This window comes from Arachis stenosperma, chromosome 10, assembly GCF_014773155.1.
Source record: "Arachis stenosperma cultivar V10309 chromosome 10, arast.V10309.gnm1.PFL2, whole genome shotgun sequence".
In the NCBI taxonomy this organism is placed as follows: domain Eukaryota; kingdom Viridiplantae; phylum Streptophyta; class Magnoliopsida; order Fabales; family Fabaceae; genus Arachis; species Arachis stenosperma.
Window position 1 is genome coordinate 134,099,137 of NC_080386.1, and position 22,039 is coordinate 134,121,175.

General features: G+C 36.0%; 4 protein-coding genes across 14 annotated transcripts; 2 read left to right on the forward strand and 2 right to left on the reverse strand.

Moving 5' to 3' along the window:
• Window positions 1–6,070: 6,070 nt before the first annotated feature.
• Window positions 6,071–6,642, forward strand: LOC130958131 (jasmonate-induced oxygenase 2-like). The gene is made up of 2 exons (XM_057885050.1): window positions 6,071–6,149; window positions 6,240–6,642. Exons 1-2 carry the CDS (start codon window positions 6,141–6,143, stop codon window positions 6,492–6,494), a joined length of 264 nt encoding a protein of 87 aa, XP_057741033.1. The 5' UTR covers window positions 6,071–6,140; the 3' UTR covers window positions 6,495–6,642.
• Window positions 6,643–6,728: 86 nt separating this feature from the next.
• On the reverse strand, window positions 6,729–11,541 carry LOC130958130 (putative disease resistance protein RGA1). Of its 2 annotated transcripts, none has more exons than XM_057885049.1 (4): window positions 8,142–11,541; window positions 7,866–8,034; window positions 7,708–7,767; window positions 6,729–7,359 (listed from the first exon to the last, which is right to left on the reverse strand). In XM_057885049.1, exon 1 carries the CDS (start codon window positions 11,448–11,450, stop codon window positions 8,160–8,162), a length of 3,291 nt encoding a protein of 1,096 aa, XP_057741032.1. In that variant the 5' UTR covers window positions 11,451–11,541; the 3' UTR covers window positions 6,729–7,359; window positions 7,708–7,767; window positions 7,866–8,034; window positions 8,142–8,159. The 2 variants fall into 2 exon arrangements, with proteins under 2 accessions (XP_057741032.1, XP_057741031.1); XM_057885048.1 differs by having other exon boundaries at window positions 7,708–7,771.
• Window positions 11,542–13,525: 1,984 nt separating this feature from the next.
• On the forward strand, window positions 13,526–15,480 carry LOC130958134 (protein DMR6-LIKE OXYGENASE 2-like). 2 transcript variants are annotated; one of them, XM_057885062.1, is made up of 4 exons: window positions 13,526–13,757; window positions 14,086–14,547; window positions 14,647–14,974; window positions 15,082–15,480. In XM_057885062.1, exons 2-4 carry the CDS (start codon window positions 14,087–14,089, stop codon window positions 15,334–15,336), a joined length of 1,044 nt encoding a protein of 347 aa, XP_057741045.1. In that variant the 5' UTR covers window positions 13,526–13,757; window position 14,086; the 3' UTR covers window positions 15,337–15,480. The 2 variants fall into 2 exon arrangements, with proteins under 2 accessions (XP_057741045.1, XP_057741044.1); XM_057885061.1 differs by having other exon boundaries at window positions 13,531–13,757; window positions 14,008–14,547; window positions 15,082–15,479.
• A 140-nt stretch (window positions 15,481–15,620) lies between these two features.
• On the reverse strand, window positions 15,621–21,316 carry LOC130958132 (putative disease resistance protein RGA4). 9 transcript variants are annotated; one of them, XM_057885054.1, is made up of 7 exons: window positions 17,751–21,316; window positions 17,471–17,662; window positions 17,305–17,368; window positions 16,757–16,927; window positions 16,441–16,601; window positions 16,292–16,353; window positions 15,621–16,200 (listed from the first exon to the last, which is right to left on the reverse strand). In XM_057885054.1, the coding sequence occupies exon 1, from the start codon at window positions 21,261–21,263 to the stop codon at window positions 17,769–17,771; it is 3,495 nt and encodes a 1,164-aa protein (XP_057741037.1). In that variant the 5' UTR covers window positions 21,264–21,316; the 3' UTR covers window positions 15,621–16,200; window positions 16,292–16,353; window positions 16,441–16,601; window positions 16,757–16,927; window positions 17,305–17,368; window positions 17,471–17,662; window positions 17,751–17,768. The 9 variants fall into 9 exon arrangements, with proteins under 9 accessions (XP_057741037.1, XP_057741042.1, XP_057741039.1 ...); XM_057885059.1 differs by lacking the exon at window positions 16,292–16,353 and having other exon boundaries at window positions 15,649–16,200; window positions 17,342–17,368; window positions 17,488–17,662; XM_057885056.1 differs by lacking the exon at window positions 16,292–16,353 and having other exon boundaries at window positions 15,649–16,200; window positions 17,342–17,368.
• Between the last annotated feature and the right edge of the window lie 723 nt (window positions 21,317–22,039).

Genomic DNA, 22,039 nt, shown 5'->3' on the forward strand with positions numbered 1-22,039 from the left:
ATACTTTATATATTTGAAAGATTAGAGATTTATTGTATTTGAAACTATATGTTTTGAATTGGTTTGGGAGGCTCGTATTAGAAAACCGTAATTAACGGCGGTTATGACGTTAACCTAGATGCATCTGGCTCAGACCTCAACTAGCAGGGGCGTTGCTAGCCTAACGTGTAGGCCACACGTTGGATCTGTTATTCCGTACGGACACACTAGAGGAAAGGGCTACCCATAGAGGTGGAGCCGCCTATGTGTGGGCTTTTGATTTGCTTTCTGTATGAGGACTCCCTTATTGATTCACTTATTTATATAAATTATTATCTTCTAACTAAAATCATGTTTATATGGTCTCATGTGAATTATAGATGTACTGTCTAGTCACTGAGTTGCAAAACTCACTCCGTTTTTATAAAAATATTTTTCAGAAATAAATATTTGATCAGGTGAGCCTTTCTATTCAAGAGTAATGATCTGCAATGGGTATCTGTTCGTTGTTGAGTTCTTAGACGTTATTTGCTCCATATGTCACAGGCAGGATCCACCCATATTTATTTTATTTTTGTTTGTTAAAAATATGTAATTATTCATTTTAGACATTATAAATTTATTTAAAATGTTTGTAATTTTCTTATTCAACTTACATTTGAGTTGGTTAGGCTTGCTTGGGGATTATTTTCCTGAGCGCCAATCATGGTTCATTTTTGGTTGTGACAAAACTGAAAGAATAAATGATCATTTGTATCCATACCCACACTAGATCAAAATTAAATTTGTCACTTTACGTGACATTTCAACCCTTTAAAGATACGGTATTTTTGTCACACGGAGGTCATCTTGCGTGGGTATAAGTTTAGGTTTGATTTAGTGTGAGTACTTATGTCAGCGTTTTTATCTTTCATGAGTATAAATGGTCATTTATTCTAAAGTGAAAAGATTCATTATTAATTTTGTAACTTGAGGTAAGTATGAAATAGATACTCGAAAGATTTTGGTGTTAATAAAATGATATTTAATTTTTGTTATTGATAAATTAGTCTCCAAATAATTTTAAAATTTGACAAAATCACCGAACTGTAAAAAAATAACGTCATAGTGAATGGAAAACACTGAGGTGATCGTCGGAAGAGAACTCCAATAATGGCAGAGAGCTTCGACGACCTTTTTTTTTTCTTCGTGTTTGCTATTTCTTCTTCTTCAACAACGCTGCGTCCCCTTTTGCTATAGCAGCTGAAGAAGAAGACCACCATAGTCCACCGCTGTAACTCCTCACGTTCTTCGTTGTCCTGGCTGCGTCCCCTTTCTCTCTCTTTCCGTCATAGCAGTACCTCGCCGTGTTCTCGTGTTCGTCATTTCTTCTTCTTCAACACGTCGTTGTGTCCCTTCTGCATTCCCTCCCCATAGTAGCACTTTGCCACTGCGTTTCCTTCCGTCATGGAAAAGAAGAAGAAGAGGAGGATGAGGGAAGAGAAAGAAGAAGACAGGAAACGTCGTCAGAGTTCTCTGCGATCACCGGAGTTTCGTTCATTCTGACGTCATCCTTTTAGAGTTGGGTAATTTTGTCAAATTTTGAAATCTTTTGAGAGTTATTTTATTAATAACAAAAGTCAGGTATTATTTTGTCAATATCAGAATCCTTCGCATATCGATTTAGTATTTGCCTCTTGCAATTTTTATAACCTATGTGTTTTACTATTTTAATTTAAGTTTCACTTTCTTACTTTATCAACTATTTTATTTTAGTGTATTTTAATTGCATTAGATGATATTTTATTAGCTAAATAAGTAACCCTACAATCATCAATATTAAATATTTAAACGAGAATGTGTAGGAATAAGAATTTAGAGTAAACTATCATTTATACCCATAAAAGTTAAAAACGCTGACATATCTACCCATAAAAAATAAAAATTACCATTTGTATCCATAAAAAATTGACTTCGCAAGCAAAATTACCCAAACCCTAAATAATTACATAAAATTCTCAAACTACCCCCTTCTCTTCTCTCACGCACACACCCACCATCACTCACTATCTGCAGCACATAAACCACCACTGCATTAGCATCATCTCCCTTCCTACTCTCTCTCTCTCTCTCTGTAAAATTCCTATAATACCCTTCTCTTTTTTTTCTTTCCAAACCAAAATTCTAACCCTAACCTTGACATAACACACTCCCTCACACACTCACCAAAACCCTAGCCACCCTTACCCCTTCCAACAGTAGAACAAAAGAACAGAAAAGGAAAAGAGAAGAGGGGGAGAACCGGAGAGGGAAGAGAAGAGGAAGGAAGGGAGGTGGCGCCGGTGGGTGTCACTGCTACCGTCGCCGCCGTGGTGTCATCGCGAGGAAGGCCAGAACCGAGGGACAGAAAGCCGCGCAAGAAGAAGGAGGAGTCACCGTCTCGTGTCGCCGTCATCACCGTTGAGGTCTTCATCGTTACCGTCCATGGAGGTTTGCAAATAGAGGGAAGACGCGCCGTTCTACCTAGAGCCACCACGGGAAGGGTCGTCGCCGTCAAGCCCAGCCACCATCGCCTCCGTTCGTGCCTCCCTTTCGCGCCGCCAGATCTGTCGCCGGGGGAGAAACAGAATGCGCGTGGAGAAAGAAGTGGTCGCAGAAAGGTTTTGCCGCCGTTGGAACTCCGCTGCTACTGCTGCTATGGCCGCCGCGTCTCTGCCGCCAAGAAACACCAAGGAGGGACGTCCGCTGCTGCGTTGTTCCTGTCGCCGTTTGGATGTACCTGAACCAAGTCGTCGTTGCCACCGGAGCTGAACTGTTCCTGTCATTATCCCGGTCCAGCCTTTTTCTTTGATTCTGCTCTAGCTTTCATGTCCTATTATGCCACCATTTAATCTGTCTTGTCCTTGTTTTAATTCGATTTTAGTTTTGTCTGTTTTAGATTTCCGGGACTATCGCCAGCTCCATTTTGTCGCTACTCCGGTCCAAATTATGCGCTCATTCATTTTATTCTACTTCAATCTTCCTTGTCTTGAATTCGACACTCTGGGTTTGGTCTCTTCGGTCCGTTAGGATCATACTGTGAGTAGGCTTTACATTGATAACCGTTAAGCTTTTGGATTATGCTATTATGAGTTTTTAATTATATTTATAAAACTGTTATTGAAGAACTTTGATTTGATTAGAATAATTGATTTATTATAGCTGAATAATTATTTTTATGAAATTCATACTTTAGAGATTTACATGAGATATATATATATATATATATATATATATATATATATATATATATATATATGTGTGTGTGTGTGTGTGTGTGTGTGTGTGTGTGTGTGTGTGTGTTTGATAAAGCCTTATATTATTTTAAAATATTGATTTTATTCGAATATATACTTTTGAAACATTAAAGTATTTGTTGGCACTCACTTTAAAATTCTGAAATATGTTTTTATGATTGAGAAAGTATGATTTGAAAAGATTTCTGATAAAAAAATATTATCTGATTGATTTGATTTGATACCTTATATATTTGAGAGATTGAAGATTCATTGTATTTGAAACTATATGTTTTGAATTGGTTTGGGAGGCTTGTATTAGAAAATCGTAGTTAACGGCGGTTATGGCGTTAACTTAGATGCATCTGACTCAGACTCCAACTAGCAGGGGTGTTGCTAGTCTAACGTGTAGGCCACACGTTAGATCTATTATTCTGTTAGGACACACAAGAGGAAAGGACTACCCATAGAGGTGGAGCCGCCCATGTGTGGACTTTTGATTTGATTTCTGTATGAGAACTCCCTTATTGATTCACTTATTATTATCAACTGCTATTTTCTAATTTAAATTACTTTGATAATAATGTTTATATGGTCTCATGTGGATTATAGATGTATTGTCTAGTCACTGAGTTACAAAACTCACCCATTTTTCTAAAAATATTTTTCAGGAACAAATACTTGACTATGTGAGATTTTCTAATCAAGAGTCACGATCTGCAATGAGTATCTATTTTTGTCGAGTTCCTAGATGTATATGCTCCATATGTCACAGGCAGGATCCATCCATATTTATTTATTTTATCTTTTATTAAAAATATGTAATTATTCATTTTAGAAACTGTAATTTTCTATTTCAAATATTTGTTATTTTTTATTCAATTCATCGTTGAGTCGGTTAGGCTTGCTAGGGATTATTTTCCTGAGCGCCGGTCATGGCTCGTTTTGGGCTATGACACACTCTCTCTCTCACTTACTTTTCCTCTCTCATCTATTGAACATTAACATAGTCCAGCCACTATCCTCTTCAAAATCACAAAAAAAAAAACAAATTCAGATCAAATTGAAGAATAGAACATGTATATATTCAAAATAAAACCCTAATTTCTTAGAACCTTCATCAAAAATTATCAATTTCTCAGATTCAAGATCACTATTTCGTTACAAATAACACAGAACATTAATTCGATTTTGGCGATGCTGGGAGGAGATGACGAAAACGCATCGCTAGGAGGAGAAGAGAGCAGCGACGCCGAAAGAAGAAGACGAAGATATGACATTTGAAAAAGGAAGGAACTCAATGTTGAAGAAGTTGTGGTTGCAGAGAATAGAGGACTCAAAATTTTGCATCCCACCGCACATGATTTCCACTCCTGGTAAGCTCCAGTGACATAAACAGGTTCCTTGTTGAAATCCCTTTCATACGTTACAGAATCTTCTCTCTCCAACCACTCTTTGCAGCTCTTTGATTCCGAATTCTTTTTATTAGTTCTACCAACAAGCAAACCAAAATCTAAATCATCAGCACCATCCACCACGAACACAGCACGTGACCGGTAGAAAAAATCAGTGACCATAGATGCGTTCTCCGTCATGTTGAGCCTCCCTAAAAACGCGATCTCCGCAATGACCACAAGTGCCACCACAAGAGGCATTAGATTGGAACATTTCCGCTTCAGAATCAAACCCGATTGAACCGATAAAATCGATAACCTTCGTGAGTTGACTTGGTTCTCGAGCCTCGCAGGTTCTGCACGAGACCCATCAATCAACGAATTCTAGCTCCAATTTCTCGATTTCTTCATTTTCAAATTTTAAATTGGCCGGAAAATTCGATTGGGGATGTAAAGGGAAGAACTTGGTGCCATTATAGCTACGATTTCTAACCCACTTTCTACTATTTGAATGAAGTGAGGGAAAAAGGATAAAAATGAAGACTTGTAATTTTTTTTTTTTTTGGGTTAGTGGAAGAGGTAAAGATTTTTTAAAGTAATGCAAAAACTTCCCGAAGAAGAAGAAGGAAGAAGAAGAAAAGGAGGGTAGTTTGGAGATTTTATGTAATTATTTAGGAGTTGGATAATTTTGACGAATCAATTTTTTATGGGTACATATGGTAATTTTTATCTTTTATGGATAGATATGTCAGCATTTTTAACTTTTATGGATAAAAATGATAATTTACTCAAAAAATTATAATAACAAATTTTAAGACTACCAATAACAAACAAATGGGTCAACTATTATATAAGAATCCATTAATAAACTCGCGCTTGATTTACACCCGATTGATAAACTTAAACTGGATGTACATCCGCACATAAAGCATGGCCAAAATGACTATGAACATTTCATAGGAAATAATTTAGCAAGTGATAATTTAGAAATTAATATAAAATTTATCTTAGTAATTAAATTACTTATAATTGTGTTAATATATAATTTTGAAAGAATTTTCAGTATATCTAAAATACTAATATTTTAGTAATTTTAACGGTTGATCTTAATTATAATATATATTAATTAAAATTAACTATAAAATTATTAGAACACCAATTTTTTAGGTACATTCAAAAATTTTCTTATAATTTTTTCTGTTAAGATTACATCATGTCAGAATTATGATAATAGTTTACACATTTAATTTTAAAATAGTTGAACATTAAATATTTAGAAGACGTTCTCATAAAATTAAAGACAATCAAATCTAACATCTAATATCACTACAACCAACAATAGTAAATAACTAAATCTGAATACATTTATAATTATCACTTGTAACAAAGGAATTCATAATTTTTTTAAAATTAAATTTCCAACTATAATTTTTTAATAGTGAAGCGAAAATCTGATGGCGAATGGGTTCGGGTTAGGCCTACTCCTAATGCTTATATCATTAATGTTGGTGACATGATTCAGGTACTAATTCACTAATATTGATTCAAAGTGATCTTGAATATTGATCTGAATAATTAGAAATAATGTGGTGTTGTGTATTGTTGCACACAGGTTTGGAGCAATGAAGCATATGAAAGTGTTGAGCATAGGGTTATGGTGAACTCTGAGAAAGAAAGGTTTTCAATTCCATGCTTTTTGAATCCTTCACACTACACCATGGTGGAACCATTAGAGGAGCTGGTAAATGAGAACAACCCTGCCAAATACAAGCCTTACAACTGGGGCAAGTTTTTAGTCACTAGAAAGCGCAGCAATTTCATGAAGCTTGATGTTGAAAATATTCAAATTTATAATTTCAAGGTTTAGATGAAGAGAGGGATTATGGAAAACATGTTATGCTTCATTTACTTAGAAATAAGCAATGCTAATGTATATTTTTTACCTGTCTTGAATAAAAGTAGCAATTTTGAAAGTAAATCAACAAATTTGATAACCACAGCATTGCTTTGTTTACGCATTAGTTTGAATCTCATGGCAAGTACAATACTTATTTCAAGGAAATAAAATGACACGGCTTTAATTTTATAATGTTCACAATGCAAGCAGTAGTAACAGGCTTTCAAACCATGTTTGTTAATAAACAGCATCTGCGTTTAACACAAGGCACAATTAATTGTTTCAGTACAAATAAATATCAGGAACTATTAAATTCATTCAATGAAAATGAGTGTATGTTACAATAAGAGTAGTACTAATAGAGCTTCGAATTGTGATAATCCTCGTTTTAGATATATATAAAGTGTGCTTCCAAAACAAGAGGGAAACAGAGTAGGTGATACATCAAAGTTTATGATATCACATCACAGATCATAGAACAACATACACAAACATGGGAAGTTTGAACAATAAATTCCCGTACAATAAGCCTATCTCAATGAACATACATGCCAGTTCATACCAAACCTCCTATTACCATGTTGCGTCTCTAATAGCCACAACCCATATTACATAATCACCAACCTGAAATCAAATGTAGGAAAATCTTTCACATGAAGCAAGAAATAAAGCAATCTCCACTGTGCCTTGAAATAACCTACCCAGCAACTCTACCCGCTCCCTTCGGCATGGCCATCAGGAGGGGGAGATGCCACAAAACCATATATGGATCCAACTAGTCACGTAATCGTTATCACATGAAGCCAGATAATGCTTTTGCTTGAATGGCAAATTTCTGGGGAAAACATATAGAAAATGTAAGTTATACCAACACATCCAGCTAAAATGATGGATATAAACCATAAAATGGGAAAGCACATACAATTATAAACAAGGAAAATGAAAAGGCAATATGAGAATCGAAGCCCAATAATCTTCTAAGAACTAACGCTCTATTGGATAGTGAGTGTTATCTCACTGCCCAAGAACTGCAAGCAATAATTGAAACATTCTCAACTATGACACAATTTAAAATATAACAGTCAAAGATATTGCTGTATACATCACTTACATAATTACGTTCAGGAATGGAAATGTGGGATAATCAACTCTAAATAGTTCGAATCACATAAATGGTTCTTACCTAAATAAGTTTGAAGCTAGTTGTAATTGTCTTGTAGCTGAAAGTAACTTCCTTCTCATGCTGCCTAACCAAGAAAATAAACTGCATTTAAATATTGGTTTCATAGTTTTAAAAGGGAAAAAGAAAAAAAAAAAGAGAAGATTGCTTTAGTCACTGACTGTTGCACCCAAATGAGGAACTGGGTCAGAATTTGACCATCTTGAAGATTCAACATTTTGCAAAATGGAATGATGAGACCAAATATTTGTATCTTCCCATTGAAGCAACAGACATGGGCCTATTGAAATTTGAAAGTATGACAAGAAGAAAATGATTTGCAAGAATCCTCTGCATAAAATAAAATTACAAATTTAATGTGGGTTTCAGATATATTGCATTTGTAATGAAAATGGAAAAAAGGAAACAATGATTAATTATATTCTAACAGTTATTACCTTTTGAGGGTATCAATCTCAGTATATGGATATGTGTGGGATATGAGCAATCTTGGCCCGATCTTCACTTTCAGCGCGGTATTTGTGCTCTAGGAATGGACACCCAGAGATCCCTACTGTGTGTATGTTGGTAAGGCGACGGTCAGCTTCATCCAATGACTCTAATTTAGGGCAATCCATAATCTCTAAAAGCGTTAGTGATTGGAGGTTGCCAATTTGCTCTGGTAAAGCCTTCATGTTCTCACAAAAACCGAAGCTGATTGTCTGCAGAGAAGAGAGCGCATGAGGAGGACCACGACCTTGTGTGTCTTTCCAGAGGTCAAGTTTGTCATCATCGAAACTTATCGCCAAGTTTTTAAGTTGAGAAGGAAGATATTGCAAGTGTCGTGACAGAATCTGAATGGCTGACGATCCACGAAGGTGGAGACTCTTGAGCGATGTGAGGCTTTTCATCCAGTCCTCTGCCATTGCTTCTATCCCTGTAACTCCCCAAAGCAGCAACAGCTTGAGATGAGAGAGAGGAGAGATGGATGAAGACTCATGCTTAACCATACATGTTTCCAACATTGGCTTCACGCTACTACGCCATCGTAACTCCAACTTCCGAACAAGGTGTGGGAAAGAAGGCATGCAGGTCAAGTTTGGACAACCAACAATTTGGAGATAAGAGAGACGGGGAAAAGGAGGTAGAGAAAGATGGTTTTGAGTCTCATCCCCTAACATCTGCCATCCCCTCAGATTCTCACAGTAGTGGAAGTCGAGTTGCTCCAAAGATGAGAAGAACACATCACCAATATTTTCATAATAATCCATCCACTCCAGCGATCTCATATCAGCAACCTCGAGCTCACGAAGACAAGGCAGTCTTTCCAAAGGTGGAAGATGTTTGCAATTGGGAAGATCGTGGAGAGATATGCGAACAACATGAATTAGCGAGATAAGCCAATCTGATAACCTCACTCCTGGATAGCCATTCACATCTAATGATCTCAGATTCTGATGGGGACAAAGATTATCCAATAACACCAAGCTCTCACTCTTTCTTATTTCATATTCACTAGAATCAGAGCTTGGCCCCCATAACAGAGAAAGGTCTTGGATGTGTTTCTTTGATCTCATATTTGTCTCATGAGATTCCGATGCCGCATCCTTTACCAAACCCAATTCACTAATGATCAATCTGCCTCTGAGGTCAAGCTCTTTCAGTTCATTCAATTTGCCACTTGTATCTTTTTTGTCATTCCCTACTACAAAGCTTGATAAGGATTGCAATGAAATCAATTTCCCCAATCCTACTGGCATGCCATCTTCAAAGGCTTTACAACCTTCAATGTCGACCTTCTTCAGATTGATCAATTTTATAATAATTTTTGTAGGAAAAACAAGTTGCTTACAATCATTTAATTTCAATGACTCTAAACAAATAAGATTGCCAACTGACTCTGGCAAACTAACTAAAGATTCACAATGGCCTAATTTTAATGTTTGTAAACAAATAAGATTGCCAATCGATTCAGGCAAACTTCTTAATTCAGTGTATGAAAGATCAAGATATCTTAAATGTTTGACTTTATCAATAGACATTGGCAACTGAGTCAAAGAATGAAATGACAAATCCAAAGCACGAAGGCACTTCAGTTTTTCCATAAAAGAGAGTTTGGCCACTAAATTGGTAGCAATCTTGCAATGGATGATTGTTCGTAATTTGCAAACATCAAACACATCCAATGAACAAATGGTACTAGTTTCAAAAGCCACATGCATGGGTCTTCCAACAATTCCTTTTCCCTCAGTATGTAAGTAACAATCATTTCCAGCTACCGACGTTGCAAGATCATGCATCAAATCATGCATTTTGAAGGACCTAATATGACCATTTTCATCCATTGATGCATCCTGGAAAAATGACCTCATTAACAAAATCTTGACATAATTATTACCCACATCTTCCATAGATTGCGTTCCAGTTAAACTTGCAAGGTAACCTTGAGCCATCCACAATTGAATACACTCATTCTTTTTTATTACCGAATCCTTTGGATATAGACAACAATACGCAAAACATTGTCTTAGTTCAGGACGCAAGTTTCGGTAACTCAAATTTAGGACCGGCATGATACTATTCTCTTCTTCACATAACCTCCAAATATCACCATGCAGAAGAGTTGACCATTGATCAATTTCTTCAACCCTTATCCGTAAGAAGCCTCCTATTGTTTTGATCGCCAGTGGCACTCCTTTACACTTCTTTGCAATTTCCTTTCCGATTGCTTGCAATTCAGAGCTCACTCTGCTGCTATCTTCACCAAATGTCAGGTTCTTTAGCAATGTCCATGATTGCTCATCTGTCAAACCTCTCAAAACATACGGCTCGTTAATACCCATTGCTTTAGAAACCAATGTACTACGGGTAGTCACTAATAGCTTACTGCCTTGACCTCCGCACATCAAATGAGTTCTTAAATCACTCCACTTTGAATGATCTTCATTCCACACGTCATCAAGCACAAGCATATAATTTTGCCCATTCAATTCTTCTCGCAACTTCTGTTGTAGGGCCTCTAATGAGTCACCACCAGCATCCTTCTTCAAAGACTCCAGCATCTTCTTCAAAACAGTTTTCACCTCGAAATTTTCTGAAACGCACACCCACATGTATTTCTGAAAGAGGTTCTGGTCTTTAGCAGCATTGTACACGAGCTGAGCAAGGGCTGTCTTGCCTAAACCCCCCATACCAACAACAACAATTAAAGAAACATTTTGGTTTGAATGGGTTTGCTTCAGCAGGTTAACAATCTCATTCTTATTCTCTTCCCTTCCAATTATCTCTGATTGCAAAACGGAAGAACTTGTTTCCCTCCAGGCACACTCATCTTGTTTAAGAATGACCGAACTCCGATTCAGGTTCAACTTAGACATCTCTTCAGCAACATTATTAAACTCCTTTCGAATATTCTCGATCTTACGAGCTAACTTAGCACGGAAAAGAATTGGATTCACAGATTTGGAAAAGAAGCCACGCACCTGACTCATTCTTTGGGGGCGCAAGTCTTTGATGAAGACGTCATCAAGCAAGTCATCAGCATCATAGAGCACTTGTTTGAACCTTTTGATCCAGTGGGCAACAGTAGCATTCTGGCCTTGTTTGAGCTCAGCATCAGAAAGCACGACTTGGATGGATTCCAAAGTGTCCTTCAGCTTCTCAAGGTCATCCATGACTCCATAGATCCTCCCGATTTCACGAAAGGCAAGTGAAGCAATCTTGTTGATGAGTGAAGTAGCAACACCATAGGGGATCTGTTCAGCCATCTCTCTCAGGTGCCGAAGGAAAAAGATGAAGTAAAATGCAGTGTTTGAAGGAAGTGGTTGCAAGCAATGAGTGGAGAGAACGTGGTGTTTATAAAATATAAGTGAAAAAGTACAAGCAAACGCTTGCCAGCTTTCACCGGACTATTTTAGAATTCTTGAGCTCCATGGTGAGAAAACAAACGGTTTGGATTAATTGGATATCAAATCTAACAAGATTATGAATTTAAATCCTTTAAAATCAAGTAAAATAGTAAAGGGAATGATTTATTATTAATTTTGCAATTTTTATAAAATATATATTTTATGAAAAAATTTAGGGAGCGGTAATTTTATTGAATTTTGGTCCGTAACCAATAGAAAAAGGTGAGTCATTGGATGAAATCTCACACCAATCTCACACCATCAAATCATTATTGATGGCTATTTGATGGCTACCAATCACAAAAGTTGCTGTCTCTAACATTATTCATATTTTATTATTTTAATTTAAATATGATTAATTCTTTAATTTATTATTTTAATAAACTTCTTTTTTTAATATTTTAATTGCATTAACTGATATTTTATTAGCTAAATAAGTAGCTCTACAATAATCAATATTAAATGAGAAGATGTAGTTGAAGAATTTCTAATAACGAATTAAGGTTAGTATAACGTATTCATGGGATTTTTTTATTTTAATAAATAAATTAATTATAATTATTTTAACGAAATAAATACTCATTTTATATTTCGTTTACATTGTAAATGAGATAATTTTGCACGTATCTCGTTTACGACATGTGTATTTTTTAAATTCGCGTGTAAACGATATATATGTATTTATAAATAGTTAGATAAAATTTTTTAAAATAATAAAAAATAGAGTAAAGTATTGTTTTTGTTCCCAACGTAGGTCCAAAGTTATCCCTAACGTTTCAATCGTCATATTTAAAATTGATTCAATGTTGTCCTGCCATTAGCGATCTGTAGAATTGACAGCGGAACAAAATTGAGACGATTTTAAAACATTGGGACTTAATTTTATCCTTCAATAATATAAATTTTTTATTGCACATAATATTCAATTATTTTTTAATCATATCTAAATAAATTACAGTTAATCACGTTATTTTTATTCTAAATAAATTAATTTTTTAATAATTTTACTATTAAAGTAATGTAATTTTTTTATAAATAAATAAATTTTATACCTAAATAAAGTAATTTTACTTTTATTGCTTAATCACATTACGTATAATATTTTTTATAATTTTACACTTTTATTTTAATCGCATTACATTATTTACACTTTTATTTTGCAAATTAATTATTTGATTGGCACCTTATTTAAATTTAAAATGAACCAAAATTACTTAATAATTACGACACACAAACTTAATCCAAAAATAAACGCACAAATAAAATTGAATTATGAACAAAAAAATGCATCTAAATTCATCAAGCAATTTTGTAGTTCTATGTGTTTCTTCTTCTTTGTTTGATTAGATGAATAAAACAAGAAAAAGAAGAACATGATGAGAAATTTTGAGATTTTTTTCTTGTTTCTTCTTTTTTATTTTATTTTTCTTAGTTTTATTCTTTTTAAGATAGTGAAACAAAAAAATTATAACAAAATAATTCACTCAAAAATAAATTGAAAATTAAATTCAGAATATAACTTGTTTCAAAATAAGCATACATCTTATTTAAATCTAAGATGAGCCAAAATTATTTAATGATTGTCGTACATAAACTCAATTCAAAAACAAACACAGGAACAAAAATTGAATCATGAACAGAAAATGAGAAAAGAAAAAGAAAGAGAAAGAAGAGGAGGAGGAGGTGGTGATAGTAGTGGTGGTGGCGGTGATGGTGGTGACACAATAACAAAAGTGAAAAATAATAAAAAAAAACAGGAAAAAAAGAAGAACAAGAATAACATCAGGGTGGAAGAAGAAGAACGTACCTGAATTTAAAAGAAGAAGAAAAAGTATGAGAGGAGAAGAAAACGGAAAAAAGAAGTATGTGACTCTAAATTATTTGGATAAACCTATGCTAAAATTGTTTGGATGTGGAGAATAATTCTTTTGAAATTTATTTTTTGCAAGTTAGGAATTAAATTTTTTTTCCATATCTATTTAAATAAAATACCATGTATACATGTGCTGCGCAAAAACGTGTGTGTGTTCAGCCCAGAGAGTAGAATTGAATTGATTCGGTTTTCAAGTTTTCATCTTTGGAATTCACACAATCTTGGCTGCTCTTCTTCCCTCTCCCTCTCATCTTCTGTCTCCTAACTCTTCCTCTCGTTTCCTGGGATTCAAGGTGCGCCTTACGTTAATATAGACAACCTGTGCATCGTGCAGCCTTCTCTGATCTCTACTCTATTTTTGTGTTTCTTTCTAACTTCATTTTTTCCTTTGTTTTGTTTAACGAATTAACGTTGCATATTTTGCAAGCCAACACTTCACCACCTACTCACCATATACAAACAAAAACACATGTCTAGGTTCAATGCATCAACACACACAAAATTTTACACTACACTAACACCAATCCTTATTGGATTTTGAAGCCATATATTAATTGATCATCACTCTTCAGTTCATCACATACTACTAATCAAACTAAAGGAATTAGCATAATTAATTAGAATGGGAGAGGTGGATCCAGCTTTCATCCAAGACCCAGAACACAGGCCAAAGCTATGTTTCAGTGAAGCAGAAGGGATCCCTATGATTGACCTCTCCCCATCAAGGGAAAAAGACCCTTCTGCCCTTGATAGGCTTGTGAAGGAAATTGGCAGTGCATGCAAAGAGTGGGGGTTCTTTCAGGTAATCAACCATGGGGTCCCACTTGATCACAGACACAAAGTTGAAGCTGCAGCTAGAGAGTTCTTTGGTGAGAGCACAGAAGAGAAGAACAAGGTTAGAAGAGATGCTGTGAAAGTGCTTGGTTACTATGACACAGAGCATACCAAGAATGTTAGAGATTGGAAAGAGGTCTTTGATTTCTCTGTTGAGGAACCTTCCTTGGTCCCTGCTTCTCTTGATCCTCATAATCAAGATGTCACTCATTGGCATAATCAGTGGCCTCATTATCCACCATACTTGAGGTTATTCATTATTGTTTTAAGAAATAACTAAAGTAAGATTAAAAGGCCCTAGCACATAGCATTGATTAGTCTCATATTTATAACCTTTTTGTTGTACAGAGAGGTATGCCAAGAATATGCTAAGGACATGGTGAAACTAGCATTGGAGTTGATGGAACTTATTGCTCTGAGCTTAGGTTTGCCACAGAAACGGTTCCATGAGTTCTTCAAAGACCAAACAAGCTTTATAAGGCTGAACCATTATCCACCATGCCCTTCACCACACCTTGCTCTTGGAGTTGGTAGGCACAAGGATTCTGGTGTGTTAACCATTCTTGCTCAGGATGATGTTGGTGGCCTTGAAGTGAAGCGAAAATCCGATGGCGAATGGGTTCGGGTTAGGCCTACTCCAAATGCTTATATCATAAATGTTGGTGACATGATTCAGGTACTAATTCATTAATATTGAGTCAAAGTGATCTTGAATATTGATCAGAATAATTAGAAATAATGTGGCATCATTGTAACAATAAAAAGTTGTGTATTGTTGCACAGGTTTGGAGCAATGAAGCATATGAAAGTGTTGAGCATAGAGTTATGGTGAACTCTGAGAAAGAAAGGTTTTCAATTCCATTCTTTCTGAATCCTTCACACTACACCATGGTGGAACCATTAGAGGAGCTGGTAAATGAGAACAACCCTGCCAAATACAAGCCTTACAACTGGGGCAAGTTTTTAGTCACTAGAAAGCGCAGCAATTTCATGAAGCTTGATGTTGAAAATATTCAAATTTATAATTTCAAGGTTTAGATGAAGAGAGGGATTATGGAAAACATGTTATGCTTCATTTACTTAGAAATAAGCAATGCTAATGTATATTTTTTACCTGCCTTGAATAAAAGTAGCAATTTTGAAAGTAAATCAACAAATTTGATAACCACAGCATTGCTTTGTTTACGCATTAGTTTGAATCTCATGGCAAGTACAATACTTATTTCAAGGAAATAAAATGACACGGCTTTAATTTTATAATGTTCACAATGCAAGCAGTAGTAACAGGCTTTCAAACCATGTTTGTTAATAAACAGCATCTGCGTTTAACACAAGGCACAATTAATTGTTTAGTACAAATAGATATCAGGAACTATTAAATTCATTCAATGAAAATGAGTGTATGTTACAATAAGAGTAGTACTAATAGAGCTTCGAATTGTGATAATCCTCGTTTTAGATATAGATAAAGTGTGCTTCCAAAACAAGAGGGAAACACAGCAGGTGATACATCAAAGTTTATGATATCACATCACAGATCACAGAACAACATACACAAGAATGGGAAGTTTGAACAATAAATTCCCGTACAATAAGCTTATCTCAATGAACACACATGCCAATTCATACCCAACCTCCTATTACCATGTTGCGACTCTAACAGCCACAACCCATATTACATAATCACCCACCTGAAATCAAATTCAGGAAAATCTTTCACATGAAGCAAGAAATAAAGCAATCTCCGCTGTGCCTTGAAATAACCTACCCAGCAACTCTACCCGCTCCCTTCGGCATGGCCATCAGGAGGGGGAGATGCCACAAAACCATATACGGATTCAACTAGTCACGTAATCGTTATCACATGAAGCCAGATAATGCTCGTGCTTGAATGGCAAATTTCTGAGGAAAACATATAGAAAATGTAAATTATACCAAATTGACACATCCAGCTAAATGATGGATATAAACCAAAAAATGGGAAAGCACATACAATTAAAAACAAGGAAAATGAAGAGGCAATATGAGAATCCAAACCTAATAATCTTCTAAGAACTGCAAGCAATAATCGAAACATTCTCAACTATGAAACAATTTAAAATATAACAGTTGATAGGTTTCTGATAGCAAAACAAAATTGACCTTTTTCTTTCTCGGCAAATATTGCAAAGACTGGAAGGGAGCTCCAACTAAATTAAGAGAGGTGATGACATCAGAGGTATTCCACACCAGAAGCAGATCAAGTAGTTCAATACCAACAACATTTCTCTTAATCCATCTCTTATACTTCTTCTAGAAATAATCTACAATGCAAACCAGAATAAAAACAGATAATGAAGAAGTAAGACAGCTATTCATAAGAATCCATAAATAAATTTATTTTTACATGTCACTAAAATATTAGGAAAAAAATATTGTCTTGCTTTATGCATTGTGCAAACTAAATCTATGGTGTTACCTTGATGTAAATATTCATCATAAGAACAGCTTTCTATTTTCTAAGTTGGAATCCTCTCCTTTTTCCATAGCTACTTTTAGATGCCACAACTGAAATTTGAAGGATAAGCCATGCCTATGCATTTACATACACGATTTGTTGTAAACAAAACACTCCATCTCATGTGCTAACCTGGTTATTCCACAAACTGTGGATAAGAGTATGCAGTAACCAAAAAATAAAAAATAAAAGGGGAATTTAAGCAACTGTTTCAAACTAAGCAACAAAACAAGCAAATTGAATTTCTTATCAAACAATTCTATTGTTGCTTTCGAGTACTCAACCTTTCAATATTGCTAAATTGAGTTCATAACTCATTATTCTTCTTCTGTATTTTCTGTTTTCTCCACTTATTTCTAAGACAAGTTTGCTAGTACATTCACAAAGAGAATTTATTTATATCAAGTTCCAGAAAGTCAGAGATACTGCTGTATACATCACTTACGTTCAGAAATGGAAATGTGGGATAATCAACTCTAAATAGTTCGAATCACATAAATGGTTATTACCTAAATAAGTTTGAAGCTAATGGTAATTGGCTGGTACCTGAATGTAACTTCCTTTGCATGCTACCTAACCAAGAAAATAAACTGCATTTAAATATTAATTTCATAAATTTAATGAGGAAGAATAAAAAAAAAATGCTTTAATTGAAAAAAATGAAATGGACAATACTTTAATCAGTGTTGTACCCAAAGGAGGAACTGGGTCAGAATTTGACCATCTTGAGGATTCAACATTTTGCAAAATAGAACGATGAGACCAAAAATTTGTATCTTCCCATTGAACCATCCATGTTGAAGCAGCAGGCATGGGCCTATTGAAATTTGAAAGTATGGCAAGAAGAAAATGATTTGCAAGAATCCCCTGCATCAAGTAAAATTAGAAATTTAATGTGGGTTTCAGATATATTGCATTTGTAATGAAAATGGAAAAAAGGAAACAATGTTATTACCTTTTGAGGGGATCAATCTCATCTTATGCGTATGTCAGGGATGTGAGCTATCTTGGCCCGATCTTCTCCACTATCAGGGTCGTATTTGCGCTTTAGGATTGGACAATCATAGATCGTTAGTCTGTGTATGTTGGTAAGGCAAGCTTCATCCAATGCTAATTTAGGGCAAGAGATAATATCTAAATCCCTTAGTGATTGGAGGTTGCCAATCTGCTCTGGTAAAGCCTTCATGTTCCTACATTCGAAGAAGAAGATTGTCTGCAGAGAAGAGAGCGCATGAGGAGGACCACGACCTTGTGTGTCTTTCCAGAGGTCAACCTTGTCGTCATCGAAACTTATATCCAATATTTCAAGTTGAGAAGGAAGATATTGCAAGTGTCCTGACAGAATCTGAATGGCTGACGATCCACGAAGGTGGAGACTCTGGAGCGATGTGAGGTTTTTCATCCAGTCCTCTGCCATTGCTTCCATCTCTGTAACTCCCCAAAGCTTCAAGTGCTTGAGATGAGAGAGAGGGGAGATGGATGAAGAGTCATGCTTAACCATACATGTTTCCAACATCGGCTTCACGCTACTACTCCCTCCTAACTCCAACTCAACGAGGTGTGGGAAAGAAGGCATGCAGGTCAAGTTTGGACAAGTATCAATTTCGAGATAAGAGAGACGGGGAAAAGGAGGTAGAGAAAGATGGTTTTGAGTCTCATTTGCATTCTTATCATCCCCTAACATCTCCCATCCTCTCAGGTTCCTACAGAAAGAGATTTTGAGTTTCTCCAAAGATGGGAAGAACACATCACCAATATTTTCATAATAATCCATCCACTCCAGCGATTCCATATACGCAACCTCGAGCTCACGAAGACAAGGCAGTCTCTCCAAAGGTGGGAGATGTTTGCAATTGGGAAGATCCAAGAGAGATATGCGAACAACATGAATTAGCGAGATAAGCCAATCAGAAAACCTCACTCCTGGAAAGCCAAATACATGTAGTGATCTCAGATTTTGATGGGGACAAAGCTTATCCAATAACACCAAGCTCTCACTCTTTCTTATTTCATATTCACTAGAATCAGAGCTTTGCCCCCATAACAGAGAAGAGCTTAGCCCCCATAACTCAGAAGAGCTTGGCCCCCATAACAGAGAAAGGTCTTGGATGTGTTTCTTTGATCTCATATTTGTCTCTTGAGATTCGGATGCCGCATCCTTTACCAAATGCAAATTACTAATGGTCAATTTGCCTCTGAGGTCAACAAGCTCTTTCAGTTCATTCAATTTGCCACTTTTATCTTTTTTGTTATTCCCTACTACAAATCTTGATAAGTATTGCAATGAAATCAATTTCCCCAATCCCACTGGCATGCCGTCTTTAAAGGCTTTACAAAATTCAATGTCGAGCTTCTTCAAATTGATCAATTTTGTAATAATTTTTGTTGGAAAAACAAGTTGCTTACATTCATTTAATTTCAATGACTGTAAACAAATAAGATTGCCAACTGACTCTGGCAAACTAACTAATGATCCACAACCTTTTACTTTTAATGTTTGCAAACAAACAAGATTGCCAATCGATTCAGGAAAACTAAGTAAAGATCCACAACCTTTTACTTCTAATGTTTGCAAACAAACAAGATTGCCAATCGATTCAGGTAAACTGAGTAAGGATTTACAACCTTTAAGTTTTAATGTTTGCAAACAAACAAGATTGCCAATCGATTCAGGCAAACTTCTTAGACTTTGAGAGTATGAAAGATCAAGATATCTTAAATGTTTGACTTTATCAATGGACATTGGTAGCTGAGTCATAGAATGAAATGACAAACTCAAAGCACGAAGGCACTTCAGTTTTTCCATAAAAGATAGTTTGGCCACTAAATTGGTAGCAATCTTGCAATTGATGATTGTCCGTAATTTGCTAACATCAAACACATCCAATGAACAATCGGTGCTGGTTTCAAATGCTACGTGCATGGGTCTTCCAACAATTCCTTTTCCCTCGGTATGTAAGTGACAATCATTTCCAGCGACCAACATTGCAAGATCATGCATCAAATCATGCATTTTAAAGAACTCAATATGACCACATTTATCTGTTGATGCATCTTGGAAAAATGATCTCATTAACAAAATCTTGACATATTGATTACCTATATCTGCCGTAGATTGTGTTTCAATTGGACTTGCAAGATAACCTTGAGCCATCCACAATTGAATCAATTCATCCTTTTTTATTACTGAATCCTTTGGATATAGACAACAAAAAGCAAAACATTGTCTTAGTACAGGACGCAAGTTTTGGTAACTCAAATTTAGCACTGGCATGATACTCTTTTCTTCTTCACATAACCTCCAAAAATCACCATGCAAAAGACTTGACCATTGATCAATTTCTTCAATCCTTATCCTTAAGAAGCCTCCTATTGTTTTGATCGCCAAGGGCACTCCTCTACACTTCTTTGCGATTTCCTCTCCGATTGTTTGCAATTCAGAGCTCATTCTGCTGGTATCTTCACCAAATGTCAGGTTCTTTAGCAATGTCCATGATTGCTCATCTGTCAAACCTCTCAAAACATACGGCTCGTCAATACCCATTACTTGAGAAACCAATGTACTACGAGTCGTTACTAATAGCTTACTGCCTTGACCTCCGCACATCAAATGAGTTCTTAAATCACTCCATTTTGAATGATCTTCATTCCACACGTCATCAAGCACAAGCATATAATTTTGCCCATTCAATGCTTCTCGCAACTTCTGTTGTAGGGCCTCTATTGAGTCACCACCAGCATGCTTCTCCAAGGACTCCAGCATCTTCTTCAAAACAGTTCTCACAGTGAAATCTTCTGAAACACACACCCACATGTATTTCTGAAAGAGGTTCTGGTCTTTAGCAGCATTGTACACGAGCTGAGCAAGGGCTGTCTTGCCTAAACCCCCCATACCAACAACAACAATTAAAGAAACATTTTGGTTCGGATGAGTTTGCTTCAGCAGGTTAACAATTTCATTCTTATTCTCTTCCCTTCCAATTATCTCTGATTGCAAAACGGAAGAACTTGTTTCCCTCCAGGCACACTCATCTTGCTTAAGAATTACCGAACTCTGACTCAGGTTCAACTTAGACATCTCTTCAGCAACATTATTAAACTCCTTTCGAATATTCTCGATCTTACGAGCTAACTTAGCACGGAAAAGAATTGGATTCACAGATTTGGAAAAGAAGGCACGCACCTGAGTCATTCTTTTGCGGCGCAAGTCTTTGATGAAGACGTCATCAAGCAAGTCATCAGCATCATAGAGCACTTGTTTGAACCTTTTGATCCAGTGGGCAACAGTAGCATTCTGGCCTTGTTTGAGCTCAGCATCAGAAAGCACGAGTTTGATGGATTCCAAAGTGTCCTTCAGCTTCTCAAGGTCATCCATGACTCCATAGATCCTCCCGATTTCACGAAAGGCAAGTGAAGCAATCTTGTTGATGAGTGAAGTGGCAACACCATAGGGGATTTGTTCAGCCATGTCTCTCAACTGCCGAAGGAAAAAGATGAAAGTAAAATGCAGTGTTTGAAGGAAGTGGTTGCAAGCAATGAGTGGAGAGTCAGAGTACGTGGTGTTTATAAAATATTAAAAATATAAGTGAAAAAGTACGCAAATGCTTGCCAGCTTTCACTGGGACTACTTTAGAATTATTGAGCTCCATGATAAGAAAACAAACGGTTTGGATCAATAGGACGTCAAATCTAACAAGAATATGAATTTAAATCCCTTAGCAAGTTTGTAAGGTAGTAAAGTGAAAAGATTCATTATTAATTTTGTAACTTGAGAGGTAAATATGAAATAGACACTTGAAAGATTTTGGTGCTGATAAAATTATATTTGATTTTTGTTATTGACAAAATAATCTCTGAATAATTTTAAAATTTGACAAAATCATCGAACCGTAAAAGAATGACGCCATACTGAATGGAAAACACTGAGGTGATCGTCGGAAAAGAATTCCAATAATGACAGAGAGCTTTGGTGACCTTCTTTTTTCTTCGTGTTTGCTGTTTCTTCTTCTTCAACACGACGCTGCATCCCCTTCCGCTATAGCAGCTGAAGAAGAAGACCACCATAGCCCACCGCTGCAACTCGTCACGTTCTTCGTTGTCGCGACTGCGTCCCCTTTCTCTCTCCTTCTGTCATGGCAGTACCTCGTCGTGTTCTCGTGTTTGTCATTTCTTCTTCTTTAACACGTCGTTGCGTCCCTTCTGCATTCTCTCCCCCATATTAGCACCTTGCCGCTGTGTTTCCTT

Bases quoted from the DNA above. Each gene is read 5' to 3' on its own strand.
- LOC130958134 (XM_057885062.1), top strand. From the start codon at position 14,087: ATGGGAGAGGTGGATCCAGCTTTCATCCAAGACCCAGAACACAGGCCA. The intron at 14,548-14,646 runs GTTATTCATTAT...TTTGTTGTACAG, and splicing joins CATTATCCACCATACTTGAG to AGAGGTATGCCAAGAATATG. The intron at 14,975-15,081 runs GTACTAATTCAT...ATTGTTGCACAG, and splicing joins ATGTTGGTGACATGATTCAG to GTTTGGAGCAATGAAGCATA.
- LOC130958132 (XM_057885054.1), bottom strand. From the start codon at position 21,263: ATGGCTGAACAAATCCCCTATGGTGTTGCCACTTCACTCATCAACAAG.
- LOC130958130 (XM_057885049.1), bottom strand. From the start codon at position 11,450: ATGGCTGAACAGATCCCCTATGGTGTTGCTACTTCACTCATCAACAAG.